The sequence below is a fragment of the Camelus dromedarius genome, chromosome 13 (genome assembly GCF_036321535.1).
Source record: "Camelus dromedarius isolate mCamDro1 chromosome 13, mCamDro1.pat, whole genome shotgun sequence".
NCBI classification, from domain to species: domain Eukaryota; kingdom Metazoa; phylum Chordata; class Mammalia; order Artiodactyla; family Camelidae; genus Camelus; species Camelus dromedarius.
Window position 1 is genome coordinate 55,903,498 of NC_087448.1, and position 13,115 is coordinate 55,916,612.

Genomic DNA, 13,115 nt, shown 5'->3' on the forward strand with positions numbered 1-13,115 from the left:
AGCCACAGGCCTCATTGTGTCACTGGCTTCCACTGCTTCCAAAACACACTTCCTTCCTTGTGGATATTGACAAATTTCTTCTTAATTAGGATTTTAATAGATTTGAAATAAAACTCAAATAATTATTCTTTGTAAAAGAGCATTCCTAATTGGTGGGTACTGGAGAGTAAACTGTATTTTTGAGGATGGTTAATTATGTTAACTTGAAAATTGATATAATCAAATTTGGTTCATTTGGTAGTTACTCAAAGTAATTTATGATTATTTTTTAAATTTCTTTCTAGGTATGTGAAAGCAAGAACAGAACTAACATGGGATTATGGTTATGAAGCTGGGACTATGCCTGAGAAAGAAATCCTCTGCCAATGTGGGGTTAATAAGTGTAGGAAAAAAATATTATAAATCTGTAGCTAATGCCTGTTCATGAAATTAGCTTATCAGACTGAAATTAGAGCCTTGCAAAAGAACCCCCAGTGGTCAGTGGAATAAATTTAGGTTGTAATCCATCAAGAGAATTCCTCTCAGTTTACCCTTGTTGGGGAGTTCACTTGCATAACTTAGAAATGTTAGGAACAAAATAAGGACATTTTCATATGCATTGGGTATCTCTTTATTCTTACTGCTGTTTGACTTTACATGAGTAGGATGGAAGTGTATATTTTATATGAAATACCAGTATATAATTTGTAACTTATTTATAAATTATATATTAAGAAAAACAAATATCACAGTTGATTTCAGCTCTTCTTACTGCTTTTGTAATTATTATCTTTGACTTTCATGGCCCCTAAAGGGCCAAATTTCATATCTTTACCTACAATATTTATTTATGTTTAATTCCTGGCAAATAATTCAGCATTATGAGCCATAAGATGGACAACAGAGCCTAAAGAATATGTCAAAACTAACTTTATGCATATTACTTCGTGTATTTTAATACTAGTTGGACAAGCTAAATCTGGCTCCTTGAAACACTATCCAATCAATCCACCGAGTGCAAAGAGAGAGACGCTCTCCTGTGGGGAAGGTTTTGGCACACTCTTTGAGATGAAAGCTTCTCTTCACTCCTTCAGTACAAATACTGAAAGGAAAAGAGGAAAAATAAACTTGGAAAAATTGGAGTATTTTTGTTTTAGACAGAGTCATAAGAAAAGGAGACCTAGAAAATAGACTTGGCTTATTTAGGCCAGAAGTGATTGTGCTGGGCAAAAATTTCACTTAACAAAACAGAACAATTCTACTGAGCTGCAAAGTCTGAAACAGAGCCTTGGACTCTCCTGGGCATGATGTGCAAATTATTTTCCTAAAGAAGAAGGGAGGTACTTTGCTGTAGGTTACCTAGCCATGAGTGTCTAGTGGAAAGGGGATGAGAATCTCCAAGAGTTAAAACTAATTTTATCCATGACAAAGATGCACATTTGGCTGCCAGGAACTTCCCCCCTTGGAACCAGGATGGGAATACTGGCTCAAAAAGGAGTAATTAAAAGTAGTCCTGAGTTTTGAAGGGGTTTTTTCCTTTTTTTCTGAACTCAGTTCTGGGTTTAGTTTGGTTATCTTCCAAACAAAAATCTATTCTAAGTTTGGGCCCAAGTTAATTTCTTTAAAAATACTGAAGTAAACAAAAAATTGACTTGAAATTGGTTTAGGGAGTGGGAAACCAAAGAGCTAGGAAATGGAGCAAAAAAACTCAACCCAACAGCCAGTGGACAGTTGAGAAAAGTTGAAAAGTCCATTTATTCACAGTAAAGATGGCAGGACTTTTAGGCAGTGCACTAAGATAAAGTGAAGACATTTGATAAGTATGGAAAATGTTTTTGTGCACAAATCTGACATCTTGATCTGCTTCGGTGTGTACTTGTTCACAGTCATCATCTTCCATCAGCGTGCTAGAAACTCTCTTTGTCGCTCTTATGTCAGATCTGTTTCTGATTAAATCCCATTGTTTCCCTTTTCCTTGATTTACCTCCACATCCTGATGAAACAATCCTACAGTAGCTTTTGAAAGAGAAAAATGAGAAATATTTTGAGACTTGTATGTTTGAACATGTTATTTTACTCTTATACTTGATTTCTATTTTGGCGGGGTATAGAATTCTTGAGTAGCTTCCATGCCCAATTTTGAACACATCTGCTAGACTCCAGTGTTGCTGCTGTGAAGTCTGAAAATATCCTACCTCTGGGTTATAGGGTGACTATTGGAAGTCACATGCCGTTCTTTTTCTTATCCTTTGTATATGTGACCAGCTTTTATCTCTCTTCAAACTTAAAGCATTCTCTTTGTCCCAATGTTCTGTTCTCAGTAAGTCATTGTCATCCCTTGTACCAGGTGCTTGGTGGGATCTTTCAAATGAAAACTTTGTTCTTCAGAGAAATTTTCTTGAGCTATTTCTTTAATGAGTCCTTATCTGTTCTCTTTCTGGAATTCCTGTTATCCAGGATTGGGTCTCTTATTTTCTTATTTTCTCTCTTAATTTCCAGCTTTGTCTTCTTGCTCTACTTTCTGGGAGATTTCCTCAACTTAATCTTCCAATTTGTCTATTGTGGTTTTGGGGGGAGAGTTGGGGGGGGTCTCATTTTTTTATTTCTAGAGCTTTCTTTTCTTCTCTGAATAGCATCCTATTTTTGGTTCATGGTTGCAGTATCTTATCTCTTTGAAAATACTGTAGTATAACACACCCATACAGGCATTCATAACAATTTTTTTTCTTCTTGAGTATTCTGTGACCTCCAAGGTTTGTTTCTTTGTTTCAATTTGGTATTTGTCTTTCATGGTTTAGTCTTTCCTTGGTTAGTGATCTTGGCAGTCTGCTCATACCTAAGGGTGGAACACTGGAAAACTGAGATTATAAACTGAGAGTTTGGGAAAGGGTTCTTCCACTAAAATTATTTCGCCATGACCTAGCTGAACTATTCAGTCCTAATTCAGCCTCTTTAGGACTTTCTTTTTGGCCTGGCAAGGAGACCTCTTCAGTCTTCCTGCTTGAAGGCAAAAACAAAACAAAACAAAAAAACCCAAAACTTTGCTGCCAGAGCCTTCTCTTTTCTCCCTTTTTGCAGCCCCACAGTCTTGCTTCTGTAATCCATTTTTGTGTTTGTCAAGACTACCCGCATTATCCTTTTAAATATTGTTTCTCTTTTCGCTCCCAAATTTGCCTCCTTTCCTCTGTTTAAAACCTGCTCAAAAAGCAAGACCTCCAGGAGTTTTCATTTGATTATTTCCTCAGCAAACCGCAAACTACTACACGCTTGTTTTCCAAAGCAACTTATTTTTTAACTAATTTAATTATATGAAATTTATGTTCTCTTCATGTGTATTTGTTGTATGCACCAAAAACCTCGTCTTGTATGGTGCTGTGTACCCCATGGGTGCTAAATAAAGGCTTGCGACTAGCAACTGGAATTAAGCTCAGTTAATTCTGCGTCCATTTACGATAGACCTATTTAGGCCAAATTTGGTGGGATAGTTTTTAGAAAATAAGGGGTAAACCTTCAAAAGAGCAATCATTTCTCCAGCTGAGTCGGGGTGGGGCGGCTTTGGCCACCTTTCCTCTGACCACTGACCGTAGGAGATGTGGGGGGGTGGGGGTGGGGAGCGCCTGGGGTGACTTTGAAAAAGCATTCAAAATCAGATGTAGATGTGGAGAAGTTGGGGGCCCCGTCTGCACGCCCGACGCGCCCCTCCATGCGCGGGACTTCTCCGGGGCGGGGGGTTTCCAAGCGGGCTGCTCCGAAACCGACTTCCGGCAGCGCGGACGCAGTGCGCAGCCGTCGGACGGACGCCGAGCGAAGTCATGGACGCGGCGTTGTCTTCCGCGCCCCAGTCGGCCGGCGGCGCCAGCGGATCGGACGCCCGGGACGCGGGCCCTCTGCCAACGGGTGAGTACCGCGCGGGGCACGGCCAGGACGGGCGGGGTGGGCGGTGTCTGGCAGCCACAGTCCGGACCCAGGGCCACTCTCTGGTCGCCGCCGCTTGGGGGCCCGGGACTCGCCTCCCGAGGCCGCGCCGAGGACTCGCCTCGGCAGCCGCTTGGGCTCTGGGCGTCCTCCGCCAGCGGCCCTGCGCCCAGACCGCCGCCCAGGGCTTCTCCCGAGGGGGGCAGGTTTGCCTTCCATTTACGTCGCCCACTGCCGATGGGACAGCCTACAGCACTAGAAATGCTGGCAACAAGGAAATCTGGCAGAACGCCAGCTTTGCTCTCTCAGCGCGGCTCCACCCACCGCTAAAACAATGCTGTGGAAGTGCCCCGGGAGAGGTAGGCTGCAGGTGGACTCCTGAAGAGAAGTGATCAGGAAGCAGTTTGGAAAGTTTGCACAGAGAATGTGACGTTTTGGAACCACCCGCTCCTCTCCAGTTAGTAGTTCAAGTCCTCTGCGGCCCTCTTGAGTGAGGCAACAGCCTGAGTGGGTTCTGTCCCTGCACTTCAACAGGTGTAGCGCTCCTGCCCGGCGCAGGCTCAGGGTCAGGTGCTGGGGATAAAGAGAAACTGAGGCGGACCCTGCCCTAGGTAATCTAATGAGCAACTCGTGTATGACCCACCAAGAACCGCAGAGGCACAGGTGAGGGGTTCCTCCAAATCAACCAGGTGTTCTAGGAAAGCGTTTAGGAATCAAGGATGCCGTATCTTAGTTTTAAAGGGCAAGAATCACCCAGAGATAGGAGGTTGAAAGGGCGTTGCAGGCAGAGATGAAGACACAAGTAAAGGCATCAGCCGCAAAACATCAGATGTGGCAACTACAAGCCAAGCAGTTGAATGTTTCTGTTCAGCTAGTGTTTATACAGAACGCACAATGAGGAGTTACTGGAGATGAGGTTCCATCCTGACCTTTTCCCCAAACTCCAGACTTGGATAACCAACTGTCAGCCGATGGAGGCTGAAGAGGGATTTGAGGAGGTGAGTTGCCCAACCGGAAGAAGGCGGGAGGAGCCGACATAATGTGTGCAGAGCCGGAGTGGCGCAAAATAGCACTATATTGCAATACAAGTGGGTCGCGCTGTGGCGCTCAGGTGTACGCACTTGTCCTTTTATAATGCCAGTGGCGCATGCGTAGTGTTCATAATGCGTACTCATGCTACTAGCGCATGTGTACATTTACCTCTTACCAGGTACAAGCTGTTGTGAACTTTGGCCTGGGTCCCCCCAGGACCTACTCACTTAAGACTCCCAACACCAACTTCATCGATGTTTGGAATAATCTCAAACTGAGTATGTCCCAAAGAAAACGCCTAGGGTTTTGACCTGAGCAATTGCGTGAATGGAATGGGGAAGGCTGGTGGTGGCTGAGCAGGTCTGAAATAAGTGGGTGTGTGCAGGTAAGCAGGAGTTTTCTTTGGGACATTTGGGACAAATATTGGTGGGATACCTGCCCATCCTGTTTAGAAGAGCCATCCCCCTGCCCTCATTAATCTCTGCCTCCTTCCTTGTTCTTCATAGCACTTTCCACTACCTGAAGATAATACTTGTTTGATGTCTGTCTCTGCTACTAGAGTATAAGTTCCGTGAGAGTTGAAATTTGTATCTTACTCCATGCTTTATTTCTAGTGCTTAAAACAATACCTAGTAAGTTCTTACTAAGTACTTGTTGAAGGAATGAGTGGGCTTGTATGTACCACTAAAGAGCCTGGCTTCTGTTCTTTAGGTGATGGAAAAGGGTCTTTAGCAGAAAAGAAACATGGCAGATGTACATTTTAGGTAGATCACTCTGGTAGCAACTGGAAGAATGGAGTAGAGTCATGACAGGAAAAGCAGAGCAGGGAGATGAGATTATCAGAACGGACCAGGTGAAAGATAATGAGAGCAGGGCAGTCCACTTGTCACACTGCTGCCAGAACACTCTCTTAAACGCACATGTGCACAGACACACATACATACACACATGCCTACACACAGAGACATTCGGTCACGGTATTTCCACTGTGAAATAGGACTTGTTGGCTGCAAATAGTACAAAACCAACTTGATCTCACTTAAGCAAAGGGGATGCTTATTACTGGAAAGCAAGGAGACTAGACTCACAGACTCCAGGGGCACAGGTACTATAGCATTTTCCAAAAAGAGCCACAAACCAGGACCTGAGAGGCCACCATAAACTTTGACAGGACTCAGCATATCTGCTTTCTTCTTCTCTTTCTCTGGTCCAATTTTCCTGATGCTGGAGTAAAAAAGGATTACCCTCACAGCTTCCCAGTTTTCACATCTTCAAGAAACCAGCCCACTCTGAACTAAAATCTTCTATTCTGAATTCTTTATATCAGAGAGGTGGGCAGGTAGGTCCTCTGGGTCTGGCAGCTGTGCCTCGGGAAATGGAGTCACATAGTACAGACATGCCTACTGGTGGTCATCCCTGTGTACACTTGTGAGCCAAGTGGATACTCTGAAGTCCACTGAACATCTTACTCCTTGGCTGCCCATCACCACTCTCCTACAACACACTCATCCGTATTCCTCTTTATATATTCTTAAGTTGTTCTCAGTAATGCATTCTAGCTATCCCAAATATATATTCAATCAAACTTCTCCCAGAGTTATAACCGATCACACCATCTAGAGACAATGTGATGGAGCCATTTTTCAAGTCCATTACCAAGCCTCAAATAATGTATACTCCTCTTCTGTTTTGGTCTTATGCCGTCACTAGACTCAGTAATAAAATTGACTTCTACACGTCTGATAGACAGTGGAAGAACTAAAATAGTAAACTGCACTGAAAACCAGTGATCAAGGGAGAAAAGAAGAAGAAATTTCCAAGCCAGCATCGTTGCCAGTCCAGAATGTAGATTGTACCTTCCTGGAAGGGGATTGTGAATGGAAGCAGGGTTAGTGAATCTCCTTTCATCAGTTTCACTCATTTTGTTAGTGGCAGAACATGTTCCTTGGCCATTCTGACTACCCAAGATTCTGTCCTTTCAGTAGATTGCCATTCTCTGGGAAGAAAAGCATTGGGAAGACACCCTGCAGAGATTGTGGCCTTAGGAGTCCCTTCTCAGGTGGAGGTTGGCCCAGAGACTGCCAGAAAGACCGCCATTTTGTTGGTTTGAGTTAGTCATAGTTCATGTGTTCTGGGCTTACAATTTTTCTTCAGCTTCATTCCTTAGAACCTTTGTTAACTACCAGTTTCATTTTTGAGAATTCTTGTCGACTCAGTCTCTGTGAGTCCTCAAGCCTGCTAGACCCAATAAAAGGACCTTGGGGAGCCTGACATATCTTCATGGTTCTTGGTCTCAGCTACAGTTGGAGACCAATCAACTCTTGTGTAAAATGCCTCAGCCTCAGTGATATACCCATCCCGTGCTGTTTAAATATCTGCAGTTCTTGAGTTTAGATAATGAGGGATACCTGGCAAGTTATCCAAATGTATTCGGTCCATGAATTTCAGATACTATATAGCAAGCATTCAGATAGTGAGGGATGCCTGTCTGTGTAAAAGCTTCTAATGGGACTCCTCCAACTGCAGAGAGTTATGTGCATCATTGAGTCTAGAAAAATAAAGAAGTTAGAATAGCCAGGATCTTTTAGGAAACTGTGTTGAGAGGGTATTTTAGCAGGAAAAAGTTATTAGGGGGAGCCTGTGTGTCCCACCTTGGGTTTCTGTCCATCAGCAGTAGAAGCTGTGGAGATCAGAGCACAGCAGTGTTGCCACCACCTGTGTATTCCCAGGTGCCAAGACCCTGCAGACTTGCCAGTGTAGCCCAGAGGGGCAGGGTACCCAGAGAGAACAAGCACAGGGGCCACGCTCAGGTATCGGTGGCCTAATAGCTCAGCCCAGTGCACCTCACCTGTCTGAAGATGTAGCTTTGCACAGGGAAGGGTGACGTTGCAAAAATGTCTAGCTCTTACACAACAAGAGAGGGTGCTGCATATCCTGTCAAACATTATCATATTATTAGGGAATTTTAGCACTAGTAGTTTATCTTCCTGACACTTTTTTTCGTCCATGCTTTGCAAATTTTAATGTCCAGATTCAATGTTCTTTTAAATAGGAACACTATTTTATCAAAGTAGATTCTGGGCCTGAAGTGAATAAGATACTGGCCTATTCTTTCCCATTTTCATCTAGAGGGAGGCTTTGGTGGTCAAATACTAAAATATATTCTGAAGTATTGAAAATTGTAAAGTGTAGTATTGGTGGGGGAAGTTGCAGTTCAGTGGAACGAAACAAGTATAGGGAACAAACTAAATATATGTAATATTAAATATATGAAAAAGATTTTAAGTCAGTGGCCAGCCATTATGAAAATGTTAGATCTCCATCTCATACTTTACAATAAAGCAAATTTCATCTTAATATTTTAATGTAAAAAATAAAATTCTGGATGAAAATAGGAAGTGTCAGAATTCTAAATTATGTTACCCTCACCCAAGAGTGAGAAACCATAAAATAAAACATTGATATAATTTCATCAAAAAAAACATTTAAACATTCTGTATATCAAAGAACATTATAAACAAAGTTAAAAGGCTACTTACATGACTAATAGTTAATATCCAGATACATCACAGGCTCTTATAAGTCAGTAAGAAAATAATGAATAACCCAATGGAAAAATGGGCTGAGGGCATCAGTGCCAGAGAAGAAACGCAGACGCCGCTTTATGGTATCTTAATTAGAGGTTATGAGCCACTTTTCTCTGCACTTTGTGTTCTTCCCTTTGACATGGTCATCCAACCTTCTATCCTAGCTGTACCTTTGTAATATATTTTTAAATCAGGCAGATGCCCTCTCTTTTTCTTTTTTCAAAGTTCTCTTCACTGCCCGTGTCCATTTATTCTTCCAAATAATCTTTTTTTTTTTTCATGTTCTTTAAAGTTACCTTTTTGAGATTTAAGTTGAAATGACATTAAACCTAAAACTTAGGTCGACTGAAGAAAAACACACAACCTAAAAATTATGAGCTATGTTTGATTTTGGGACCTTACTGAGATCTATAGCCTGGGAGACAGCCTCTCAGATAGCCATGAGGAACTACTTTGAAGAGGTGAGGGAGGAGTCAGGATATGTAGGAGTTTTTGCTTAAGAAAAAAACAAACAAAAACCCCGTGTAGTTGAACATCAAAAGATTACTGCTCATCACAAAAAACAGATATCTCAAGTTAATGATTTTAGTGCTTTTCTATGTACGGGAAGATACAAAAGTTTGGGTTCATTGAAATTATTCTTTAGAAGTACATCTTAACTGTCTAAGGCCAGTATCCTTTTTCCGTCCTGAATCCCCTGAGGGCCCACCATTGGGTGGTGGTGGTGGGGGTGCTGGAATAGCTGACGGCTTGATGGTGGCAACATTTGTTCTTGAATGGCAGGCAACATTCTTTGTTTACTGTAATGGCAGGCAGCGTTTTTTTTGTTTGTTTTTTGGGGGTTTTTTTGTCTACACTTATTTGAGGTAGAATTGACAGCATTGTAACGTCCAGCCTTCCTACCCAGGAACACAGAATTTCTCTCCATGTATTGAAATGGTAATTAAAAACTGTTCTTTCATCGTTTTATTCCCCTGCTCAAAAATCCTTCCTGGAAGCCTTTCACCATCTGTTTCTCAAATTCTTTTCCCGATTCCTTTGCATGAACTCTCCTCTTCAGCCCGGCTGGTTTTCTGTCCGCAGCCAGACCTCTTAGCCTCTTCCCACATCGCTGTTTCTGCCTGCAGTGCCCCTCCCACCCCTGCCTCCCTTTCTCTCTGTCTTCAGGTTGTAGCAGCTCGAGGCCTGTGTCCTTGACAACACTCCATCCCACAGGGAGCACTTCCTCCTCTGTCCATAGCATGTTCTGTATTTCCCACTGAGCGAGCAGTTGCATCACTCTGTGCCATTTATTCTGTTGTTTTGTTTTCCTGATCGCTATTTGGTCTCCTTGTTTATTCTGTCATTTCTTGCAGGTAACAGTTCTGTCTCGTGTCTCTTTTATGTCCTGTAGTATGCTGTTCCGTACACTTGCCACTCTCCACATACAGCTTTCGAGCACTGAAAATGGGGCTCGTCCAACTGAGACGTGCTATAATTGCCAAATAACACTGGGTTTCAAAGACTCAGTACAAAAGAATGAATTAATAATTGTTTTATTGATTAAATGCTGAAGGGCTAGTATTTTGGATATATTTGGTTGAATAAAGCCTATATTGAGATTAATTTCACCTGTTTCTTTCTGCTTTTTTCCTTGAGGCTCCTAGAAATTCTTCAGCCCCACCGTGACCACATTCTGTTTCTGCAGACAGCCCTGGTCTCGAGCTCTCAGCACAATGACTTTTGCATGGGAAATGTTCCCAACTTGTGGTGGTTTGAGATGAATGAAAAGCAGTTAGCCCATTGCGTTCCATCTGAGGAGTTTTATGTCCGTCTCCCCCCTTTTTCTTGGTTGGTGTGGAGCAGGGGGATTACTGATCTGTAGTCCTACTAGGTAGGACACAAATTGAGGGAACAGATGTTAATTAAAGAAGAAACTCACCTGAGTATGAAATAAATGCTAGCTCCAAAGTGAGGTCTTCTGACATTGTGAACTGCAAGGTCTAATTTAAGAGAGACACCAAGAGATCTAACACTTTTGAGTAACAAAAAGGACTTTTAAGAAGCACTTAAGCAGTTAACCTCATCTAAATTAAAAACTTTTGCCATTATGTGATTAAGTTTTTGTTTCAAAAATAAAATTTGAAAATAAAATTGGAAGTGTTTTCTGCCACAGAAAACCAAATAAATAAGAGGGTGAGCATTGGAAAGGGCAAAGAAATTGTTAAATGAATGCTTGTGGCCAAATTAATAGCAAACAGGTTGGAGGAGGTTACCGCTCACTGATGGCGCTTGGTGGGGTATTGGGAACACCTGACTTTTCTCTCGGCCTCTTGCTTGTTCTTCCTAGCTCTCCTTAAGTTTCTTTCCTTCTGTTTCTCTCTTTAAAAAAAGAAATCTGGTCCCTATCTTCATGTATCTTTCTCTCCTAACTTACTATATAATGCTAGGTTACAGCACATTTAAAGTACATGGCTCACTTTAATTCACCCCAAGTTTACTTTTGATATAGTATGATACAGGGATCTAAATTCTTTTTTATAGGTAGTTAGTCAAAGCACTATTTCTTGAATGCACCGTTGTTTTCTTGTTGATTTATGATGTCATTAATTATTATTGAGAGCTTACTATGGGCAAGGCCGTGTTCTGAGAGCTTTGTATTTAAATTCCTGCTTATGTTTCTTAGATAAAGGTTTTCCTCATGTTTAGGCATTTTAAATGAATCTTTTTTTCCTTCCCTTTCATTAAGCCGTTAAAATAATACAAAGTTGCTTTCTTTTCCACTTGGGTCCTGATTTTTTTCTCCCTGGGAGTTGAAAATCTCCTGTAAAAATGGGTTCCTTGCCCTCTAATTTAAGACTAGTGGAGGAGTTAATGGAGACCAGGAATTTCCACTTTTCCATTTCTCATCAGGGATGTTACTTTATAGGTGTCTTTCAGGTTGCAGAAAAGTTGCAAAAAAGGAGGTGTGCACTCTGCCCCAAAGACTTCGAGTGTAGTGTCCTGTACTTTGCACAGTCAGAGAATATAGCTGCTCATGAAAACTGTTTGGTAAGTTGCTTGAAAACACATGAGTCCTTTTAGGCAGGACATACCAAAATAGATAAATGTACTTTGGATACAAAGAATAATGAGTTGGCAGACCATGTTTTGGGCTTTTAATTGGGGATTTGGGGAGCATATTTTTCTAACTTTTTAAACTGTTTCAGATTCTATCACCTTATGATTACTTTTAATTTTATTTATGACTGATCAAACACAAAGAATGATGATGAAGAAGCTGTTTTAAAGATATGTTAATGAAATATTTCAAGATCAACTGATACCCATAGACATTTCACCCAGACTTATAAAATTGTGATATTATGTATGGTATTGGCTTCAGCTTGACTTTTTTTTTTTAAGAAATGAAACAGATTGTTAAGAGCTCTCCCCTCTGTTCCCTTCTCTCCCTCCCTTCTCAGAGGTAATCACCATCACAAATTTGGTTTCTTATTGTCCCGTGTTTTACATTTTATGCTTCCACCACATATACTGAAGTATTTATAAACTAAGATATGATACTGTTTTACATGTTCTTGGACTTTCTGTCCAAGAATTTCTGTCAAATTCTGTGGATTTTGAGATATATCCATGTTGGTAAACTTAGTTCTAATGTTTAATGTTAAATTTATAGGGTTCCATTTCATAACTATAATCACTATCAAACTATTCTGTGAATGAGCATGTAGGGTTTTCCAGTTTTTTTATGTGACTAACCAGCTTCCGTGAACATCCTTGTCTAGGTCTCCTAATTCACGGGAAAATTTCTCTGGTCTGGGGCACACAGCTAAAAGCAGAACTGCTGGCCACAGGGAGGGAGAGTTTTGCAAGCCCACTAACTGTGCCAAATTGCTCTCCAAAGGGATTGTACCAAGTTTGACTTCCACCATTGTTTCAGAGTTCATTTCTTTCCTTTCTTGTCAATACTTGATTCTGTGAGGTTTTTGGGTGGTTTTTGGCGGGAGAGGGGAGGAGATATGGTAAGAACATGTTTAATATTGTAAGAAATTGCCCAGCTGTCCTCCAACATGGCTGTACCATTCCATTCCCACCAGCGTGAGGGAGAGTTCGTACTGTTCATACTCTAATTTGTAATTCTATAATGACATACGATGGCGTGTGATGCTGAGCATCTTTTTCTACTATTTGCCGTTTGTATATCTTCTTGGGTGTTGTCTGTTCAGATACTTGGTCCAGTTTTTTAATTGGGTTGTTCATTTTCTTTCTTCCTTTTTTTTTTGGCATCATAATAACAATTTGGGGGGGTTGTTTGTTTTCTTATGAAGGTTTAAGAACTCTTTATATCCTGGCTACCAGTCCTTTATCAGATATGTTGTACAAATAGTTTCTCGCCATCTGTGGCTTTTCTTTTCGTTCTCTTTACAGTGCCTCCCTGGATCTATGGTTTGGTGTCTGTCACGATACTCTTGAGATTTTAGTTTTTTCCCCGATGGGTGTGAATTAGTCTCTCATTGTTTGCCTTGGCAGTTCCTGGATTACTTAGTGGGTTTGCACCTGGTTTGCTGCGCTTCTGTGTTTCGATTCTATGACTTGTGTTCATAGACTACGCTTTCTTTGCGA

General features: G+C 41.4%; 1 protein-coding gene across 3 annotated transcripts in view; it reads left to right on the forward strand.

Moving 5' to 3' along the window:
• The window catches only part of SETDB2 (SET domain bifurcated histone lysine methyltransferase 2), a 75,042-nt gene that overhangs the window by 41,905 nt on the left and 20,022 nt on the right, over nucleotides 1-13,115 (forward strand). The window contains exons 1-2 of one of the 3 annotated variants that reach the window (XM_031466419.2): nucleotides 3,622-3,876; nucleotides 11,422-11,543. In XM_031466419.2, the coding sequence (XP_031322279.1) occupies nucleotides 3,636-3,876; nucleotides 11,422-11,543 (363 nt within the window). In that variant the 5' untranslated portion in view covers nucleotides 3,622-3,635. Of the gene's footprint in view, nucleotides 1-284; nucleotides 3,403-3,621; nucleotides 3,877-11,421; nucleotides 11,544-13,115 lie in introns of those variants that run through there. The other 2 variants (XM_010995187.3, XM_031466421.2) reach the window with 2 other exon arrangements.